The sequence below is a fragment of the Aptenodytes patagonicus genome, chromosome 3 (genome assembly GCF_965638725.1).
Source record: "Aptenodytes patagonicus chromosome 3, bAptPat1.pri.cur, whole genome shotgun sequence".
NCBI classification, from domain to species: Eukaryota; Metazoa; Chordata; class Aves; order Sphenisciformes; family Spheniscidae; genus Aptenodytes; species Aptenodytes patagonicus.
The window spans coordinates 53201739-53223664 of record NC_134951.1 but is presented as its reverse complement, the minus strand read 5'-3'; the positions used below and the strand labels follow the sequence as shown (position 1 = coordinate 53223664).

The following is a 21926-nucleotide window of genomic DNA, read 5'->3' as shown; positions in this document are numbered from 1 at the left end:
GGCGGGGGAGCGCCCGTTCTCGCGGGATCCCGGAGCGACTGGCTCGGCCCCGCGCGAGCCGGGACGGCGAGACCGGGCCGCCGGCGGGGACGCCAGCGGCGGGGGCAGGCGGTCGGCGCGGCGCTGAGCGGCCATGGCGGGGCAGCAGTTCCAGTACGACGACAGCGGCAACACGTTCTTCTACTTCCTCACCAGCTTCGTGGGGCTCATCGTCATCCCCGCCACCTACTACCTGTGGCCGCGGGACCAGCACGCCGGTGAGCGGCCCTGTCCCGGGCTCGGCCTGCGCCTCCGCCTGCTACCGCGGGCGCTACCTCCCCTCGCCCTCCCCTCCCCGCTCCTTCCCTTCCCCCCCGCCGGCGGCGCGCGCCCCCCGCCCCCGCGTCGCGGCAGAGCGGGGCCGGGCCTCCCGCCCGGCCGTGCCGTGCCGTGCCGGGCCCGCAGAGGCGCGGCGCCGCTCCGCCCCGCCTGGGGCGCCCGGCCGGCTCTACGGGGAGCCCGGCGGAGCGCGACCCCGGGGGCTGCCGCTTCTGGGGGGGCGCCGGGCTCGCGTTGTAGGCGCTGTCAGCCATTTAGCGGTACCGGGGGGCAGACGGCAGGCGGGAGGGTCCGAGCCCGCCTCCCCCGACGGCGCGCTCTGCTCTTGCAGAGTCATTGCCGCGCTGGGGTCTAACGCTTGGTTTTGGGGTTTTTTTTGTTTGTTTGTTTGTTTTTTTTCCTTGTCTTCCCGGGGTGTTTCAGGGCGGATGACCTAAATTTTCATCGTGGGAAGAGAATAAACTATTGAACGTTGTTTCGGAGTTGAGGCCAAAGAGGTTATGAGGCTCTGCTTTTATATACTGTGAGGTCACAGCAAGTGTGAAAACGGGGCTTTAATTTTTCCCGTTGCAAGTCACAGTTAAACGTCCTAAGTGCTAGATTTCTGTTCTGCCTCTTGGGATGATGTTTTGTCGCCTAAACGACGTTAGAAAGTTTCTCTGAATGCTTCTACATCTCATGTCCACAGTCATTTCCCTCTTTGTCTTTCCTGCATCCCTCTGTTCTTGGAGGGAGAAGGCATTTTGGTATATAGGCTGCCAGGAACACATTTTTAACTGCAGTTTTGAGGTGAAAAAGGCTGTAGAAATTGTGTTTAAAGGCAGGATAATAAATGCTCAGTAGAACAGGGGTGCTTGGTGCTTATTCCCATCTCTGAAACTACTGACCTTTTAAGAACACTTGTGCTTTGCAATCTGAGAAAAATCCCTTTTGTTCACTGCATCTTTTTATGTTCAGTATCTGGTGGTTAGTGTTTTTGTATGCCAGTTTAAATGGCTTGTGTCGTTCTGTTTAACTTAGTTTTATACATAAAAGAAATACTCAACAATGAAATCTTACTTCTGTACCTTCTAGTAAGGAGTAAGTAGAAAAAAAATGGTAGAACAAATGCTGTTTTGGTGCTAAATCATAGCTGTTTACAATCTTGGTTGCTGACAAACATGCCTGGGGCTTCTGATGGGGCACTGGCTAGAGAACCTCTTTGGAGGGTTGATCTCTGCTCTCCAGATACTACCTGTTGTACGGCTGAGGAGTTAGTTCTTTCTGTTGGAAAGAAAGGTTCGTCTGCTTTGTCTTGCTGAGTCCTGATGGTTACAATAGGGAGGCATTACTGTTGTTGAAGACATTTTTGTAATCTTTGGGATGTTTTTAAGGAGCGGGGGATCAGAGAGAGAAGATAACTCTACTTCTGTAACCTTTCTCCAAAACTCAAGATTTTTGTTTTATTTTTGTTCTGGTGAGGGGTGGGAGGCAGTGGGAGAGAAAACCACTCTTTCTCTTGAATAATGTTTTACTTCTTCCGTAGTTCTTAGCAGCTGCTTCTTGGGAAAACTGATGTGACTTACTTGAGATGCTGTGCAGAATGGCATGGCCAGCAGTGACGCTCAGTGCTGTTAGCTTCGGTTTCAAGGGGCTGACAGAGGCAGGAAAAGCTGTAGAAATGCTGTCAAACTTGGAAACACTTTACTAGCCTTATATTTGATCTTCAGATATCCTTACAGAATGGCAGAAAATGAAAACCTAACTTTGGAATATGGCTATATGGGTTATACCCAGTTTCCAAATAGGCCCGCCATTAAACATTACTCATTTCTTTCCCTCTAGCCAGTGTTGTCGTGTGTGTGGAGGGCCTGCTGCATATCGTTCTGCAATTAGTGCTAGATTCTTACAAAGCTGTATCAAATCATATTTTCCAAAACACAAGGTAAATTTTATTACGCTGGTGGTACAAAAATGAGTCAACTAAGTGAAAATCACCAGGCATGGCAATGAATGGAAATGAAAGAATGATTTCTGCCTCGTAATTGTCTTAATGGATTTTAAAATGTGAGTATAGTCCAGTTTTTAGCATACGGTTTAATAGTGTGCCTACAGTCTCCTGGTTCAGTTCTGTTCTGCAGGCTTTTTTTGAATAAAGAGTTGAGGTGTTGTGCAGATTATGTTCAGGACTACTGGAGCGCTCCCATACTTCATTGTGGTGTTCTTGTTGTTTAAGTGTACGGCTCCTGTGGGACTCGTTTCCAGCAAAATGCTCTGAACAGTCTTCACACAACTTCGTATGTATTCAACCGTACCTGTTCCGGCATTTGAACTGGATTTCAGGAATAAATTAAAACCTTGTGATGATGCAAAGTACTGATTGTTTAGCCATGACTTTTTGTTTTCAGAATAGTTAACTAAAAAAACCCCAACAAACCAAAACGCATGTATAATTTCGAAAGCTAAGAGAAGACCTGTGTCTTCAGAAGAGAAATTTTCCAGCACTGCTAGCTTCTGGTTCCTGTAATGAACACGAATATCTAGACTTTGATAAGAGATGTTTGTTCTGATGCTAATTTAGAACAGGGTTTCCAACCAGTGAGGCACAGTACCGGGCCAAACTGAATAAGCTCTGCCAAGACCTCTGCTCTCTCCGTGTAGGACCAACTAACGTTTTTGTTCTGGAATTGTGTTTTGTCCTAACTGTGCCAGAGAATCCAGTGTAGAGGTCCCTTTGTGGCCCTGGGTGGAGTTGGTGAGGTCCAGGTGGACTAGGTACCTGTTTCAGGTCCAGCTGCAGCAGAGCTTGCTGGGAGTGAAAAGACTGGATCGGAGCAAACTTCTATGAAGCAAATCACATGCCTGTCCTCCTCACTTCAAGACCCTTTTGCAGTGCGAACCAGAGTACCCGAAAGACACAGAGCGGATTCCTTTTTTGGTAAAAACTAGGTTGGAAGATGTGCTTCAGCCACATTGATTTGTGAGGGCAGACTGGAGCTAGTCTGAAGCAAGAGTGAAATGCTTATAGTGTGGAGGTCCAGCCTTTGGTGCCCACTGTTGTCCTTCTACAAATGCACTGCCAGAGACTGCTGGTGCTTGACACCATAAAGAGAGCTAGCAGAGGGGGAGGAATGAGAGCGCAAAATGTTCACGACTCTCCAAGTGAGGTTTAGCACCAAAAACCTGGGAATTGCTCATGTTCCGTAACAAATGATTTGTTACGGAACATGAGCAATTCCCAGATTTTTGGGTTGTGGTTTTGTAGTAACTGCCCACAGAGTAAATTAAAGGGGTGGTGGTGAATCAGGGTTTGATTTTGCCATAGTGAAGACTGGAAATTAAGAATATATCTATGTTGCTTTACTACTTAGAGAAAACTCAAAATGTGTTGCCTAATGTCAGTTTTTTAGTAGTTTTTTGGCAAGCCATTAAGATTTTGCTCTTAGTTATTTTTAAAATTATCTTTGAAAGGCCTTTTCAATACTACTGTCTTGAAGAACAGCATGATTTAACTTCCTGTCTTGCTCAAGTCCTCAGTAAAATTTGAGGTACTTTTATTTCCTGGGTGTCTACACCTGCTTCCTCAAGGCATTCTGAGAGTCCATGTGAGGTGTTGCTGCAGCCTGCAGTAGGGATCAATATTTATATTTGGGAGGGTTTTGGTGTGTGGTAGTCACCCTGTGAACTGTCCTATAATTTCATTACCTCAGCTTTGATAAACCAAACAAGAAGGTAATTGACTTTGTAAAATGGATTTGTCCCAATGACTTTATTTCCTCGGTGTTCACTGTAGAGCTAATAAGGCTCTTGTAAAAGGTTAATTGTTCAGCTTTCTGTCTTGGGCTGCAGTTTCATAACTGCTTCAAGGTAGCAGTGCTCTAGCAGAGCAAGTCTTGTGTTTTTCCCCCTCCCTTGTGCCAAATAGAGCACCCGGGCAGTGTGGGGGACTATAAGAAACTCATTTGAACTAAAACAAATTTTTGGCTTTTTTTTCTGTCTTACTTTTAATGTGTATTAGTTTCTGGGTAGGATTCACTTTGTGGATGTCTGGGATGGTGCAGGATGTGACTGTGAGCTGGGAGGGGAGAAGACTGATTCTTTCAGTGGTGGTGATGGCAGTTTCACCATCACCTGAAGCCATGTTGTTTATCCTTGACTTGTATCTTTAAAACATATATCTGTGTATGTGTGTTTTGTTATTAAAAAAAGAAAAAAAAACAAAACAAAAAACCAGTTCATACTTCTTGTGCATTACTTCTGTTTTGGGTAAATATTGGTATAACTTTAGCATATATTCTCACAGCATACTGTGAGAAAAAATATTGCAAGTACTGTTCTTGATTTGGAACAAAAAATACGGTTGCTAAAAAGTTATTCTGGTGCAGATTCATGTCTTAACTAAAAAGTATTTTCTGAAATGGGAATTGTTAAGTTGTTTTTCAAAAAGTTAATTGTGAGAGTTGAAGAAAAGATGTTTTTTCTCAGCAATTAGGGATGGATAAGTACCCAGCAAAGTATCTTCTTCTTGTTGGACTTGCTTTGAACCAGTTTCACTGTAGGCTTGTGTGGATTGAACATCAGCATCTAGAAAGGAAATGGAGAACAAGAGGTGAATGAATTTAGTTGGATAATGCACCAGTTGTTGCACAATGCTGATGTGTTTGCTGAACTTTGTGTACTTTTTGACTATACCTGTACTGCTGAATTGAGACATGTAATTACAAAGCTGTGCTGAAACAGGTGGTCATGGATTGTGATGCGCTTTGTAGTGAAGTACATGTAACTGTGAAAGCTTGTCATTCTGTCCAATTTTTGAGTTGATTTAGGTCTATCTTAAATAAATTATCCTGTTTTAGGGCACTGGGTATTCATGTGTTAAAAAGCTGCTGGAAAGAATGAAAGCCTCTATCCCGAGTCTTTTACAGTAACTTGAACAAAACAAGATGTTGAAAACAGTTCAAAAACCCCAAAGAATAATAGCTGTGAATGCAGGATAACGTTAATGAAAGTTTTTCTCTCTGTCTCAGCTCCTACAGCCTCTTTTCTCTCACAGCAATTCTGCTTGGAACGTAGATCTTCCTTCTTGAAGTGTAAGAACAGAAAAACCTACTGTAGGAATGGGGAAAAAAAAGATAAGCTGCTGCATTTTCATATCTAGGAAAAAATATTGATATGAAATGGACAAAAGCTGTTCAGTTTGCTTTCATTGTGATAGAAATCCATATAAAGCGTGTGTGTGTGTGGTTTTTTTTTTTGTTGGTCCCGTCCCCCCCAGCTATATGTTGTCCTGTTGCTCGCTAACCTTTTTCCCCTGCACCGTCCCCTCTCAAATGTTTCTGTTTCTGAGATGTAGCTAAAGTCTTCTTGAAGAACACTGGGCTAATAAAAAGAAAAACTTCAAAAATACCTGGTTAAATAAGGCTATTCCCTGCTAATCTTTGAAGATGCCATGCCTCTAAGAAGTAGCATAGGCAGTTTGAGAATCCCCATTCTAGTCCAGCCTTTTTGTGTTGAGGCTGGGCAAAGTACAGAAATACTTAAAAAAAAAAATATATAGCTTATTAGGTGACTGTTAAAAGGGAGCATAGAATATAATGGTGATACTTAATACTATTCTGTTAATTCTTTACTATATTGCTATTTTGAAGCAGTAGTGTTTTTTGCCGACTACTATAGATAGGTAGTACTTGGCACCCACGTTCAAAACCTTGAATAGAAGTCCTGAGAAAGTCCTTCTGTAAAAGTTTATTGTATTAGGAACCATACTGCTCTGTATATCTACCCACTATACTGGATATCCCTATATAGTAGTGTAAATATGAAGGTTTTTCTAATTTTTTGGTGCATTTTTCGTCTGTAGATCTCAAGGCTGTCTTCAGAGATCCATATTAATCCCCTGCTTTAAGATGGAAGTAGAGGAGCTGAGGCTATAAAGTTTATTTGGCTCTTTAAGGACAAACAGTGAGTCTGCAACTTGGATGTGACTCAAGCCAATGTAGAGAATGCAGGCAGCATTTCTTCTGTTTTATTTGTAATGGAGTAATGAGCACTTGTACCTTACAGCAGCTGCGGGGGAGGAAGGGCATCTCGGTACTACCTAATACTGGTGCTCCCACTTGGGAGTAAAATTCTTCTGCGCTGCTTCTAATCCTCTGGTGAGATAAGATTGGTTGGAGTGGGTTGACTGTGACCCTTGTCCTTGCTCACAGCTCACTGAAATCTCATTTACCTTACCTCAAAAGTATTTCACAGCATTTTGGTATTTGGTAGTACAGGATAAAAGGACAGGATGCTGGTAGAGGACAGGATAAAAGGACAGGATGCCATGCTCATTGCTAATGCTTATGTGGAGTATGGCTGTGAAAACTTGGTATCTGTGAATATAAGCATTTTGTGCCCGTGTGTGCGTGTGCTAATCCTTTCCTGTTAATATAACCTTTGAGCATTGTGTGAGGAAGTGGGAGGAGAGTCAGTGAAACTCAGTTATGCATTTAAGAACTGTTAATACATATAAATTGATATTTTTTTTTGAGGTATCGAGAGATTGAGTGTGCTATGGTTAACTTAAACCATTTCAAGTTCAGAAAAATACAGCTGATTAGGTGACTTAAAAGGGAGAATAGAATATAATGGTGATACTTAATACTATTTTGTTAATTTTTTACTATATTGCTATTTTGAAGCAGTAGGTTTTTTTTGCAGAAACATTTGAAGAGAGGGCAAACATCATGAGTTGTCATTAGTAATGCCTAGCAATTATCTCTAAAAATACTTTTCAAAACAAAGCATTGGGACAGAGGTATCTAAACGGCTCTGTTATTTGGGAAAAAGGCATATCTCTTCATGGAATTTTTTTGAAGTATTGTAATCTTATAAGCATTGTAGCCTCCTAGCAGTAAAATAAAATTAATAACCTGTATTAGAGATTAGTTGAGTAGCTTCAAGACTGCCCAGCACACTTAATTCTGAAAAGCTTTTTGTTGCGAGATAAAGATCAAGCTATTACATTACATTACATTTCAAGCTATCTCTCATTACATGTACATGAAAATAAAGCTGTTTCTATTTTTTTTAAATTCAATCTTTGTTATAGAAGCTTATGAAAACAGTGTTGTGAAAGTTTTATTATATTACCTTGTTGTTCATTTTCTATTTGCTGCAAGGATATCTTGACTACTCATGTAGATGACACTGAACTACCAGGATGCACAGGCTACGTATTAGAGAATTCAAGTTAGTGCTATTTAACCTGATATATTCAAGGGTAAAGTGTGATGGTTCATTTATGGTTTCATGAGCAGCTAAACCATTCTTGCAGGAGGAGCAGGAATTTGAGAGAGGAGCAAGGTAAATGACAAGGAATGGGATCAACAGCAATTCCAAAGTGAGGATTTTGGGGTGGGGGTTTTTTTTTGTGTGTTTTGGTGGTGTTTTTTTTTTTTTTCCCGTTAAGTTCATGTCTGAAGAAGGGTGCAGATCTGCAGGAATTTGAACAAGTTTAGACTGGGGCTGCTGCTGCGTCCTTTCACCCTGTGGTGCTGCCTTCTCCCACTGAGGGATTTGTAGTCCTTTCCCTCAGTTGTTAGCCAGGACCTGACACACATGTGCCTCCATTTCATGGTGAGGAAGGTTGTGCTGGCTGGACCATATCAATAGTAGGGAGAAGCCTAAAATAGGTACTTCATTGCTTTCCTAAGCAAAAAGATTTGTGTCTGCACCAATTTTTAAATAAGCGTACAACTGAGAAGATTGAAGAGGTGTTTTCAGATTTTCACTTAATATTTCCTTTGTACAGAAAATTACTTATGAGCATTCTAAATATATATCTGTTGGAGATGATGCATTTTAGATTCAAAAGATGCCTTTATCTTGGTTAGCTGGTTGAACTATTTGAAACTAGGATATTTGCTAGCATTATGACTTCTACAAAGGCTTACCAATAAAGTTTCAAACACAGTTGGTTTTTTTTGGGGGTTTTTTTTTTTTTTAGAAACAGAAGAGTGGATATACTGGGTCAGGTTACATGTCGTCTTTACATGATATTACAAAAGTATATGCCTTAAGGAGGGAATAACAGGACAAGCATAAATGATGCTTCCTTTGCATATTGTCCCAGTTTCCAATGGTTTTCAGTTCAATAACTCTTTTAGCATAGCATCTATACCATCCTGTGGCAAGGAGTTCACCAGCTCTGCTGCCCACGCTGCAAATAATAACCTTTGTTTTGCATCTGCTTCTGATTTTATTTGACGATCCTTATTTGCTCTACTGGAAGAGGCAGTAAACGTTCAATCCTGTCTGTCCTGGCTGTCACTTAGGTTTTTTACAGCCTTCCATTACTTCTCCTTGCACTTTTCTCTCTCCCAGCCAAAAGATTTGTAGCTTGTATTTTGGACATAAATCTTCTCAAATGTTCGATGGCCCTTGTTCATCTTAATTGAATGTTTTCTAGTTGCCCCTCTCTGAAAGGTGGGGACTAGGACTGTGCATCATACTCAAGGTTGTACATACCTGAAGCTTATGTGGTTTCTCTTCCTTTCCTCACAGGAATTCCCTAAATATTTGCTTTGCTTTTTATAACTAATAAGCATTCAGCTGAGGTTTTCGTAGATCTTGGTTCTTACAACACCAAGATCGCATTCCTGAGAGGTAATGGTGAGCTCCAAGCTCATCCCTATATATATATATTTAAAATTATCATAGTCCCCATTGCTCTCTACATTTTCATACCCTGAATTCCATGTGCCATTCTGTACATTCTGCCACTTGCTTGATCTTTACAATTCTTTAGGATACCATTGCCTTTGTTACCTAGTATAAGTTAATATTGTCCAGAAGCTTTATTTTACTGCTCACCCCTTTACCCAGGTTACTTATTACTGAAATGTGAATATCGTAGTTCCAGCACAGATTCCTGCAGAACTCCTGGCAATTTCCTTCTGCTGTGAGAATTGGCCATTCACTCTGTCTTCTAATCACGTATTTATTTTTGCAATAGTTAAATGGTTGTCCTGAAAGACTTTTAAGAGGAACCTTTCAAAAGCCTTTGGAAACCACAGACTGTATCAGTAGGATCTCCTCTTCCATACATTTACCTCCTTTAGAGGACTCAAGTTTGCAAAGCTCACTTTCCCTTTACAAAAGCCCCACCGATGATAAATGGATGTATAGTAAGTATCCCTGTGTCCAATAATTCTGTCTTTTATTACAGTTTCTTCAAGGTGTGCATCAGAACGATACTGGATACAGGCATTTTTAGTGATTGGTGATATACTGAGTGACTTTTGTCTACATTTGTTTTGGATTGAATGTGTTCTGGTTTCCTCCACACACCAAATTGATAAAATCAAGCTAATAATTAAGGATATGTAAGTCTTGGAGCCGAGGGTGGTTGTTGATTTCATCTAAAATTGTTAACCTTGACCCACGTGGGTGTTGTTCCTTACTAAAACAGCCAATTTTCTGATTCCTCTCAGATTCCATTGAAGTTTTGCTGATGCACCTGTAGGATCCAGCCCTACTATAAATTTGATAATTTAGGTGATGCAGCTTAAAAGTTAGCATAGTTAGTCCCACTGACAGTATTGTCAGCACAAATGGGACAGTATACTAATAGGAAGGAGAAGGTTTGGAAATGGCTTGATTAGGAGTAACGTAATGCAGAACTGTGCCCTGAGACCAGCGAGGCTGACAGTAAACAGAAAGTCCAAGTAAGTAAACTCTGAAAAGAAATTAACTTGCAAGATGTTGAATCATCATATGTTACTATTTATTAAAGTCGTTAGTAACAAATGCTATCTTTTGGTCAGCAAATGTGTGGAACAGTGTGTGAATGAAAAGTTAGGTTACTTTTTGTCCCTTTTGTGCTTAATCTGGTTGCCCTAGAAGAGAAGCTGCCTCACTGTTAAGGTCTTTCACAGGACTTTCTGTAGTTTATGAACTGCTTGGAGTTTTAATAGTTAACAACATGTTACTCAAAACACGACATTTTTTTATTATTTCTATGAATATTTACTATACAGAAAAAAAAATCTCTTTGAAAACAACTAGGGTCAGATTATTCAGCTATAAACATTTTGGTGAAGAGGCTAACTTGGACATGACCTCTTTATAGATAAACTCAGGGTAATGAGGACAATTCTTACAATAATAGACATTAAAATTAGAAAGCATCTATTCAGATAATTTAATTCTTCACTGATATGGTCAATTCAAAGTCCTGAAACATGCTTTCCAGTTTTTTTAAAAAAAGTAATCTTAATTGAAACACTAGTGGTCATTTGAAGGCTTTTGGATTTAAGCAACTGCATTTTAGAACACTTTTAAATCAATTTGCTTCATGCCTCATAATTTGGGGTTTTACACTAGAAGTCAATCCTATTATAATAAGGTTTGAAATTATTTAGTACTTCAGAGGAGCTGCTGACTTTGAGTTACTGCGAGTTTGAATCCTGCCTCTTAGTTGCTGGGGAAGATGGGTTACTGCTTTAAAACATCTTTATCAGTGTTTGTCACTGGCTTCTTTTGAAAGTAAGTGTAGGGTTTTTTCCTAATCCTGTGATTTTTAAATTATTCCCGGATACCATACTATATCCATGTGGAGTCTATTTTACAATAATTATCAAGGAAAATGTCAATAGAGTTAAGCAAAAATGGCCTAGTAAGGCAGTAGGGTAGCGTTTTCATACTTGTATTCATTGCCTGTTATCTGAGCAATTGTTCTGTGATTAAAGAAGTAAATTTGTTCAGAGAGTCCCAGCTCAAGACCTCAGTAAATAAACTGTCCATACCATTGTTTAATTTCTGTGATTGTTGAAGTAGGAAAAAGTCCAAGACTTCAGCTTTTGCATATGTATGTGTATACTTTGTGTATATGTACACATATACATGTACATAGCTGTTGAAGGGAAACAGGAACCTATTTAGTGCACAGTTTAGAGGATTAAAACTGTAGAACTCCGAATAAAACCCAGCAAAATCAGAAACTCTCAAGAGCAGTGTTTCAGCTGAGCCTGTAACCCTCAGTTTTAACAGAACAGGTTTATTGCTTAGAGCCACGGTACCTTTGGGTCATAACCTTTACTGAAGACTTGCATGCTATGTGTATTACTTTCACCTCGATGCATTCCACAGGTACAGGTTTCCAAGATGGGGTAGAGAGAGGATGACATGCTGCGAATAAGTTTTGTGAAAGTCTGTCTTTAAAGGGATCTTGGCATTTCCTAGGCTGCAGAACTCTGTCACTCCGTGTTCCTTGCTGAAAGAAGTCCTTTTCTTTTGAAACCAAGCAGCATTCTCCTTTGGGTGAATTGTCTGCATCTGGTGGGCAGAATGTTTCATATGCACCTCTTCATATTTCTTTTTCTGACAGAGTCCACTGGAGCTGTATATTAGACTTCCTACCTTTGCTTTTCTTAGTAGCCTGAAGGCAGACAGGATGCAGGAGGCTAGGACGTACTTCTGTTCTTTCCTACTGTTTGAAGTAGAATGATGGAAAACTGGTGGCTTCCATTTATTCTGGATACTAGGTTTTTTGTTAACTTTTGATTTGTCCTAAAAATTGATTGTAGGATCATCTTAAACTTTTACATGCTTTAGATAGGAGTACTGATGCCAATAGTCTTATTTTGTGGTATTTTTTCCTAAAACTGACCTGTGTTTGTTGCAGCTGAAACAAGATTCTGGTGATTAAAACTTTTCTCTTCTATATAATTCCGGTGTACCTCTTTCCCTTCCCTCTCTTCCAGAGTTTGTCCGTCTCCAATAAATGTGTAGTCTTGTCTCCTTCCTCAGGAGGATGTAAAAAATGAAAAAGAATCTCCCATAGGTTTTCTTTTGGAGCACTTGTTGGAGCCTCTAGAACCTGAAACAAAAAGGTTAGGTCTAGGTAGGGATCATTTGTCAGGCATTCCTAAGGATAAAATGAATCCTCCTGTTTCTTCAGAAACATATATATAAGACTTCTCAAGCACTTTCAATAGGAGAACAGTGAAGGCCACTTCTGCTTCACTGACAGAAAGGAGTCGGTCAGAAGTAATTTCTGAAGTAACGGCTAGGTTAGGTTACCCTGCACGGGTTACTAAAAATGACACAGAACTCGTGCAGTGCTTTTGTATTTGTGTTGCTTTATGGTGTTCACCCCAAAATGACTTGTATCCCAGATCTTTCTTTTGATGTCTTGGCACAGCACAGTTATCTGGTGTCCTTATCATTGCCCACAGAAGTGGTTCATTTGTTCTGTGGTACTGTTTTTAACATGTTTGTGAAGTCGTGCCAGCATGTGTGACACAGATTCTTCTGGCAACAGAAGCGCTTGTGTTTCTGAGCTGCCTGGCAGTGCCCATGTTGCCAGCATCCTTTGTGTTCCTCATGTGCCGATAGAAACATGTCTGCTTTTGCTGGTCATCAGTACTGCCGAGGTGGTGATCGGAGTGTGGTAAAACAATATGCAGTTGCTGCATTTTATAAAGGCCTTGGTTTTTGAAGACAATATTTGTATGAGGAGCCAAAGACTTTGTATTCTTATGATGAGGGGGCAGGGGAGAAGTGCAGAAAGGCAGTGTGTGGGCCAGTAAGGAAGGTATGGGTGAACATCAAAACCAAACTTGTCAGACATGGCTGAGTTGTAGGCCACAGGTTGTATGTGATCTATGAAAACAGCGAATCCAACCTGTGATCAGCTTCCTCCTGTGTTTGTGTGCTCTGTGTTCCTCACCCATCGTGTGATGGGTGAAAGAACAGATGTTGAGACAGACATGAGAAAAATTTTTTGCTGTGTGAGGGTGATCAAACACTAGAACAGGCTGCTCACAGAGACTGCGGGGTCTCTGTCCTTGAAGGTATTCAGAGGACTACAGCCAGAGCCCTGAGCAACCTGCTTTGTTGACCTTTCTCTGAGCAGCAGGGTTGGATCAGATGATCTCCAGAGGTCTCTTCCAACCTCAGATGTTCAGCTGTTCTGGGATACCCAAGAACTATGTGGTCTGGATTACCCACCCAGAAAAAGCAGACATCTCTGGCTTATTCATCCTAAAATCATTCTCTCTAAAGACCTGGATATTCAAGAGGCATACGTAAGTTCTGACAAAGAGGAGTCAATTCTTTACTTAAGCATTCTCTACTGATACCTGTATCGTCACCTGGAATACAAAGGAAGAAAACCTTTAGTCACCAAATAAAAGAAATAAAGATCAAAGATGGTCGTCTTCCCCCCCTCCCCCCCTTTTTTAATAATTGCTTTGAGCTTGTCATTCAGATGTTGCATACCTCTTTGGATTCAACATAAAGTTGGCTATATCTCAGATTTACAGATCAGTGATCTTTAGTCATTCTCTAGTTAAGGTATGTAGCCAAATGGACAGCTACCTTTAAGAAGCAAAAGTCTAAAATACTTGTTAATTACGTTATTTTCATCCAAAAGCAGTAAGCAGATTAGTGTACAAATGAACTTTTTTCCCCATTTAGTTATTAATAGCCTAGCTGTGCTAGGGTCTTGTTTTTATTTTCATTTGTCTAAAAGCTTTAGACAACGTTGGATTAAAATACCTACTAGTATCGCTGGGGGACCTGACTAGCTCTTTCTGAATAATTGAAAGAGATGGTACTCAGGTTTCCTTTTGTACCAGTAATTGTTTTATTTCTTGAGAACTTGAAGAGTGTGTTAAGATGTAGTTTTGGCTGGATATTCACATGTGTTTGTTAAGATACTATAATAGGCCCTTGTGAGAACCCTCTGAAAGTAAGAGTTGTATTGATGAAAAATTGCTTGTGAATCTCAGGAACTTTGGATGTATCTATAACAGTTTGGGGGGAAATGAAGGAAGCATTGGATGCTTCCCCAGATTATTTACAGAAATGAACTGGCACTCTACATCCTTCTCTGATAGGGGTGCTTTAACAATACCTTGATGCATGGATTATTGTTAGTGAGATTAATTCAAAAGCCCACGGATGCATTATGCCTTTGCTTTTCAAGGTTCTTTAATACCTATTTTAAAAACTGTAGAAGAGATTCACTATTGTTAAGGGTTTTACCTATCAAATGAGAAGTCGTTTTGACTAGAGGAAAAGCATTTTCCCTCCCACTTGTCTCCCTGTAATCCCATGTCAAAGGATGATGTCTGAAGTGCTCTTATGCTTTAATGGGGAGCCATGATCTGGAGCGAGAAGAAACAGAGAACTCTTACCTGCTTTTCAGACTCTGAACCGCTTTCCCTGACAAGCAAGGATTCCAGAGCTAAAATCCAAAGAAGCTACCATTCCTATTTCACTGCAAAGCTTTACCCTGAGCAGCATGTAATGTATTTACTTTTGCGTGCTCGGGGTCTGCAGGATATTGCAGGGACAGTGTGCCAGTTCCGTGGCACGGCAAATCCACTTGTTTGAAAGAAAGCTCCTTGGGAGAGGAAGGCAAATCAAAAAAGGACCTGATTTATCCACAACTTGCTCATTAAGAATACATTGCTGCTTTTGTTAAGCACAGTAATTATCTGCTATTCTAGCTCTTGCTAGCCTTTTTTCTTTTTTTTTTTTTTTCCCCTGCAACTGATTTCTTCTATTTTCTTTGGTGCAATCACATATGTTGTCTGTAAATAAATAGGAAGCCTGTTTTTCCTGGATACCGCAGGAATATAGCTTTCTTACTCAGGGTGCTGTTTTGCCGGCGGCTTTCTGCCTAAACTGGAAGTGATGCTCTCTGTACTCCTCCTTATTTCTCCCAAGTAGCTGCCTGTTTTTGAATTCCACAAGTTAATACGTGTTAATGATGACATGTGACAGAGGAAGTGCCTCAGGATAGCTCTGAATAATTTGAATAGTCTGGACTTAACCTCAATTTAGGAAGGATTTGATTCTCTCTTTATGTTCCGGACAGATAACTATAAACAATCATTCATCTTTTTAGTGCCCTGTTTCCTTTTAGAGTTGTTAATCAAAGGAGACCATTGCCATCCCAAGATCGGAAAGAAATTAATGAGGTGCTTTTGCTTTGATATGGTTTAATCAACTCTGTAATTAGGTTTGATCCAGAGTTGTTCAGATGCGTGTGTAAACAAAACAAAAAACCCCACAAAAAACCCCAAACCAACCAAACAAAAACCCACGATGGCTACTTAGCATCATGTCTTAATTTGGTATTTGTCTGAAGTCATCCCCCTATGCAGCATAGCTGTTCCAGGACATCATTGCCAGGGACTCTTGAACTGACTTAGGTGAGTGCTGTTTACCTATCCAAAGTGCTTAATTTTTGCTCACACCACTTGCCTCATTTCCCCCCCCCCCCCCTTGGTGCTACTGTCAGACTGTTCACAAAATGTGACTCCTGCAGCTGTTTTTGGAAGGCTGTTCCAAAACCTCAGTTCTCTGGTTATTATAAAACACCTTTAGTTTCTAGCCTCATTTTCCCCTGTGGTCAGTTTTTATTTGACCTTATGCCAACTCTTTAGTTTACCTTGCACAACTATTTTTCTGTTCTCCGTGGTGCCTTCCCCTAAGGGCCTTTTGGAAGCTTTTTGGTATGGTAAGGTACTGGCTGTTCTTGCAGGGAGGATGCAGAGGGGGGAAAGGAGAGGGTCATCTGGTACTTGTGGGGCCGGACGGTAGGCAGGTTTGAGAACTGGGGTATTGTGTCACAGGGTGGCACAGATTTTAAAAAAAAAAAAAAAAAAAAAAAAGGCACAGCAGCTTGTTAAAAGCATCCTAGCAAAAACTAAAAGGAGTCATATCCTGTTAGGCTGAGTTTTACAGGATTAAGTAAACAAAGTTCTCTTAGTCGCTTTCTGTTTCTCCAAGCGCACTGGTAGTCCGTTTTCACGTTACTTTTAGGTATTTCTGCAAGCAGCACAGTCAGTTAAGACAGTTACCGAACAGCACTGCCCCTTGGTTGTGCTGCAGAAATGTCTGTGGGGCTGTGGTACAGATTGGATCAGGTAGCTGATCTGGGTCAGTGTGGTTGAACTGAACAGTTGGCTTCATCTTGCTTCAGCACTGCACAACTGAGTTTATTGACAATATTTGAAATGAAATAAATAATAAATGCTTAACATAAGCACGTCTTCTGTGAGGCTTGTGATGCCCGATTTGTTCGTGTCATTGGTGACTTTCATAAAAGCGTCATGCTATGGCTCATAGTTGTCCCGTGACTGTTTAAAACCCCCAGAACATTTTCCTCCCAGTTTGTTTAGCAGAGCTCTTTAGTCCTCATAACTTAATCATCTGTCTAGTCTTTAATGCCATCAACTGTTTTTGAAATGCCAGTTCTATGTGCTGGTAATGTCTCTTAGTTTTGCATTAAAAAATGTAGTTTAATTTTAAGTAACAATTAGCTCACTTCTAGTTGTGGTGGATCCAGTTCTGAACCAATAGATCTCCCACAATTTCTGTCTTAAAATAAAAAAAAAAAAATTGCAAAGAGAAAATGCCAAATTAATTTGCATTCTACCGGTAGGGAGTCAGTGTTGCATTTTAACCCTGTTTTCATTGTCTTCTGAATTTTTCCTTCACAGTGCTTTCTAAAGCCTTACACAAGTGAAACTAAGTGAGCAGCTGCTTAACCAAATATTAGTCATATCCTTTTTGTTTAGAAAGTTTCATGTGTAATACCTATTTTAAGTATGTGAACAATCTGCAGATCAGGAGAACCGCAAAATACTTGTGTGGTTTATCTGTTGCACAAAATCATGAGGCAAGTTTCGAAGCTTATTTTGAAGCCCTGCAAGAATTGGATCAGGTGGAAGGGATTGAATTATCCTCCCTTATCTCCCTCGCTCCCTCTTTGGGGGTGATGGGACTACTAATGTAATCTAATCCTCTCAAGGAATCCCATCAAGCTGTTCAATGTCATACTGAGTTTTGGGGAAGATATATTTTATAGAATTAAGTAGTTCAGAATAAGCTGATACACTTTTTCTGGTTCCGGTACCTTGTCTCTGCAAGCTTTAGTATTTGTCTGCTTTACTAGTTTGTGGGTGGCCAGGTATCATCTGTGTTCCCACTCTATTTCTGCCAAATCAGCCAGAGTTTGAAATACCATCCTGTGCGCACATCTGATCCGGGTTAAATCTGAACCTGTGATTGATCTGGTGCACAGTATTGACATTTATGGTCACGTTTCTCTGGCCTCAGATAGTTTGGTGACTGCAAATTGAAGTTCTAGACGTTTCATCTGAATTGCATGCTTGCCTAGAAATTCAAGTAGATCACTGAGCACCATATCCCGCCTCCCAGTATCTTCAGAATAACTAAACAGAGGTCGTCACTGTCTTCCACAATCATCTTTAGAAATTTTCCAGAGAAAAATGTTTCCATGTATCATAACTGCTATTTTAGTTCAGATGATGGCATCACCTTGTTAAAAGTGCAAAGTTGAGATTTAAGACTTTTTAGGATGTGATTGACATGTGCTTTGGATCAAAGTTGTTAATATAATTCCTGCATTTAGACAATTCACAAACTTCTTTTAAATTGGCAAATTTAGTCACTTTGTTCACCAGCAATATCTAAATGTGTTGAGACAGAATGAATTTTTTTCTCTTAATTCTTTTTCCTTTAGTCTGAAAAGGGCCAAGTGGTCTTATTCTTTTGCAGTTAAGGTAATTACAGCGACCTACTCACTTCAGAGGTGTTACAGGTCAGACTCCATAGTCTATGGATAGACAAGTTACTTAAAAGATAAATAGGATTGAAGTCACTTTATAACATATAATTTCAGTGCTTACAGAAATTCTGTACAAGCTATTTGCTTTCCATCATACTTTTCTTAGCATAAAAGACTTCTTTGACCAAGACTAAGGTGGTCTTTGTTAACTCTGAAATACAACTAAAACTCGGTTAACAGAGAGAGCTTCCATGCCTTGTCACAGTGATGTTGACGGTATAAATACAATTTCCTTCCAGCCCCATCCTGTCCTGAAAGGACACGGGAGGAAATCTTGCTGGCTAATTTGTTGCTAATGCGTATACTCTCTTGCCAAGGGCCCATATTACTGAGCTACATGGCTTACAAATAGCTGTTACCTTACTCTTCCTTTTCCCCTTCAACAGGAAAAACCTAAATGAAGGCAACTTACAAAAAGCAGATGTTGCAAAGAGGAGGAAAATGCATCATATTTTGAATTGAGGAAGTAGCTGTTACTCTAGCTGCACTCTTTGGTTGTATACAAACATTGTTTTGCATGTGGGTTAGGTTTTTTTGGGTTTTGTTTGTTTGTTTTTCCTGCACACGGTAGCTGACTTACTGAAATGGGAGACTTGTTGGAGTTGAGTATAAAATGGCAGAAGTAAAACTTACAGGTGCACATTAGCCAGGCAAAGGCTGGGTTCACAAGTGGTGGTTGCTGCGTGGCATGTGGAAAATAGAATGGATTCCTTTTAGGTAGTGGAGAATAATCTGACCAATTTATGTTTAGGGGTGTGCAGTGTTACTTAAATGGATTAAAAAACCATTGTTTCCTCCAATATTGCTGGACCTTTTGTTAGTCCTCCAACTGACCTTGTACTGCCTACTCCAGGATGAACTGAGCGTGTTTGTCATTCTGCTTTTTGTCAGATTGGTTAATCACAATCGTTCTCTTTATTTTTATAGAGCAAATTCGATTAAAGAATATAAGAAATGTATATGGAAGATGCTTGTGGTATCGTTTGCGACTGTTAAAACCACAACAAAACATAATTCCTACAGTAAAGTAAGTTTGTTTCACTTGCATGACTTTCCATTAAAGCAATTCCTACATTTTTATTTTTATAAAAATATATTTTTTTGTAATAAAAGCAGCTGGAATTAGTTATATAATAATGGCTTTTGTGTCACGGAAGAGACATTTGCAATCTGCTATATTTGAATAATTAGTAGTTAATAATTATTTAGTAGGGCTTGAAATCAAGATGGATGCTGTTTGTGCTTTATAAAATATCTGCTAAATGAGACCAGTGACCCTCAGCACTAATAAATAAGTAAACAATGCATTTATTTGTTCCAAAAAATAATCCTCCCTCACTGAAATTAGTGGTGCTAGTGATGTCTTTTGATTTAAATATTTAATATGTAAACATATATATTCAAATATACAACAGTAATAATTTGTATGTTCGAAGTTGATGGTTTTATATCCTTCAGTTCTTTGTTTATTACTCCAACCCTCAAAATATTTTGCTGTCTGTTATGCATCTGTTTCAGCTTTTTGGTTTTTTTTTAACATTGACTTTGTCTAAGATCAGGTTAAAATCATCCTTTAAAAATAGGAATTACTATTGTATACCTGCTGAGGACAGACAGTTAAAGAATGGAAAGTGTCTTTGTTGATAGTGGCTTGCCTTAGGAAAAAAAGGAGAAAAGAAATTAATTAGAAGTCAGAGCAGCTGTCTCATCTGTGTCAAAGGTGGTGTTATAACTGAAATACTCATACCTGCTTTAAAATGGCTTTAATGTTTCTCACTATTTTAATATTGTTTCTTGAAGACTGATATCAAATGGCTGCTTATGTTATTTGTAGAATTATGCTAGAGCTAGTGGATTTGTACACTTAAAAAATTCTTTCTTCCAAACAGGAAAGTAGTCCTCCTTGCTGGCTGGGCATTATTTTTGTTTCTTGCATACAAAGTTTCCAAAACGGACCGAGAGTATCAAGAATACAACCCTTATGAGGTTTTACATTTGGATCCTGTAAGTAACAGCATCTTTCACTAGTCTGTACTACTATAACTGTATATTCTATGTCTAGATGTCAAATTTAAGACTTGGTTTTTTAAACAAAATAAGTTGACTTTAGTGAATGTATCTAGTAGTTTTGTTCTTTTTAGGCATCTGAAAGTTGCTGCTGCGTATTGTACAATCGTTAGTACAGATATAGGCAAAGAATATCTAATTTGTAACTTTCATATCTAACTCCTTCAAAATTCTAATGACTTTCTTAATATAGTGAGGTGGTTTTTTTAAAATCTATTTTGAATCTTACTCTGATATTGTTTTCCTTGCTTGGTACAGGAACACAAAGTCATTCTGCTTTGTATGCCCTATGAAAATACTCTCAATAGCCATTTTTAGGGATGCTGCTGAATAAACTGTATAAACAAGAACGTGGATTCATTTGATTTACAGTTGTTGTACAGCAATATTTCTCTTGTAAATGAAAGGTTTCACTAAAGGGCGTTGGGGATGCACATTTTGATGTAGTAAAGGTTACCTTGAATCTCAGTTGCATCTGTGAATGCAAACAACAAATTCTAAATAGTGATACCAGCCAATTGGTTTATTAAACTGGAAAAAAAAGATGCAGTGTTTATCTAGAAAACGGATGCAGTGCTTTATTTATATTGAAGGTCTGATTCAAAATGGATATAAAAAGTTATTTATCCCAAGGAGACAAATAGACCTTCTGGACATCTCTTAAACTCTTTTTTCAGTCTTGTCAAACTCTCTTCTTCATCTTAACTGCAATGCCTTGAGCAAATTCTCTGCTTATGGTAATTATTTCCTGATACAAAGCTCCTCTTTTGAATAACAGTAGAGTAATCTTTTCAGTTCTGAAGTCTGAGCTATGTTTTACTCTCCAGTCTAAGGAAGTACACTGTGGATACAGCTCAGCACAAGAATATGGAAGAACTTTGAATGTACCTGTTTTGATTAAACTTGGTGTATATTGTTAGTGTGGGAGAGCTTAATATGTATATGAACATTAACAAATCCATCTCTTGCCATTAGTCATGTGGCTTGTCAGCATAAGGGTAGGCATCACTGGTACTGCTTTTCTACGCTAAGAAAGCCATTATAGCAGGTAAGTAGACTCTAGCCTGTTTCTAGCTAGACAGGTAGAACAAGACCTGCCTGTCGTATGCAGAGGCAAGTTATTTAAATTCAGTCTCTGCTCAGTTCCTCTGTGAGTGACTGATTGCTGACTTGCGTTCTCTCGCTGACGCACAGGAACAAGATAAATTTTTACTATTGAATGGTATCTGTTGGAACCATGCAGTTTTAAATGTTCATATATCTGGATTAACTTTGAATCAGGCTAGGGATTAGGTCATCAGAAGATTTTCTTTTGTCATCTTAGGGAAATTTCTACAAGTAACCACCCTGAGGGGGGAAAAAGTATGTGTGTAGTGAATTGTAACTTAACGTTTATTAATGAAAACTTGTATGCATGCTCAAGACACGTGCAACTTATCCAGGCAAAGAAACCAATACTGGGATGCTCAAAGAGCTGATAAAGGCATGGAGTATATTGTCATAAGGACAAGTTGAATTAAAGCCAGAGATGTTACAAGGGGAATGAAGAGATGGGTGTGAAGATAGAGCAGTTGAAGTAGGATTCAAAATGGAGTCCAAGATTCCAGAGCTTGTTTGTTTTTTGTATTTCTGTTACCAGACAATGTCTGTTAAATCCCCTTGAAAAACCTCTAGTTTGGACTACATGAAAGTTAACATGTAGTTAACATTTGTTCTGTTCCTATTCAAGTGGAACCTTTAGAGTCGTTGCCAGCCCTGCTAATGTTGAAGTGTTGTTAGATAATGGAAATGTTGCTTTTAAAAAAACAAAAACCCCCAAACTTAAAAAAGTTGCAGACAAGCACTTGAAAGCTTTGGTACACAGTAATTCACTTGCTTCTTTACGTTCACCCTGTGGCCAAGATTTTTT

The 21926-nt window shown here is 39.6% G+C and overlaps 1 protein-coding gene across 1 annotated transcript in view; it reads left to right on the top strand.

The window, feature by feature from the left end:
- Positions 1-68: 68 nt before the first annotated feature.
- SEC63 (SEC63 protein translocation regulator) overlaps positions 69-21926 on the top strand; it is a 65689-nt gene continuing 43831 nt past the window's right edge. Inside the window, exons 1-3 of the mRNA XM_076333351.1 lie at positions 69-257; positions 18878-18977; positions 19840-19954. Of these exons, the coding sequence (XP_076189466.1) occupies positions 134-257; positions 18878-18977; positions 19840-19954 (339 nt within the window). The 5' untranslated portion in view covers positions 69-133. The remainder of the gene's footprint in view (positions 258-18877; positions 18978-19839; positions 19955-21926) is intronic.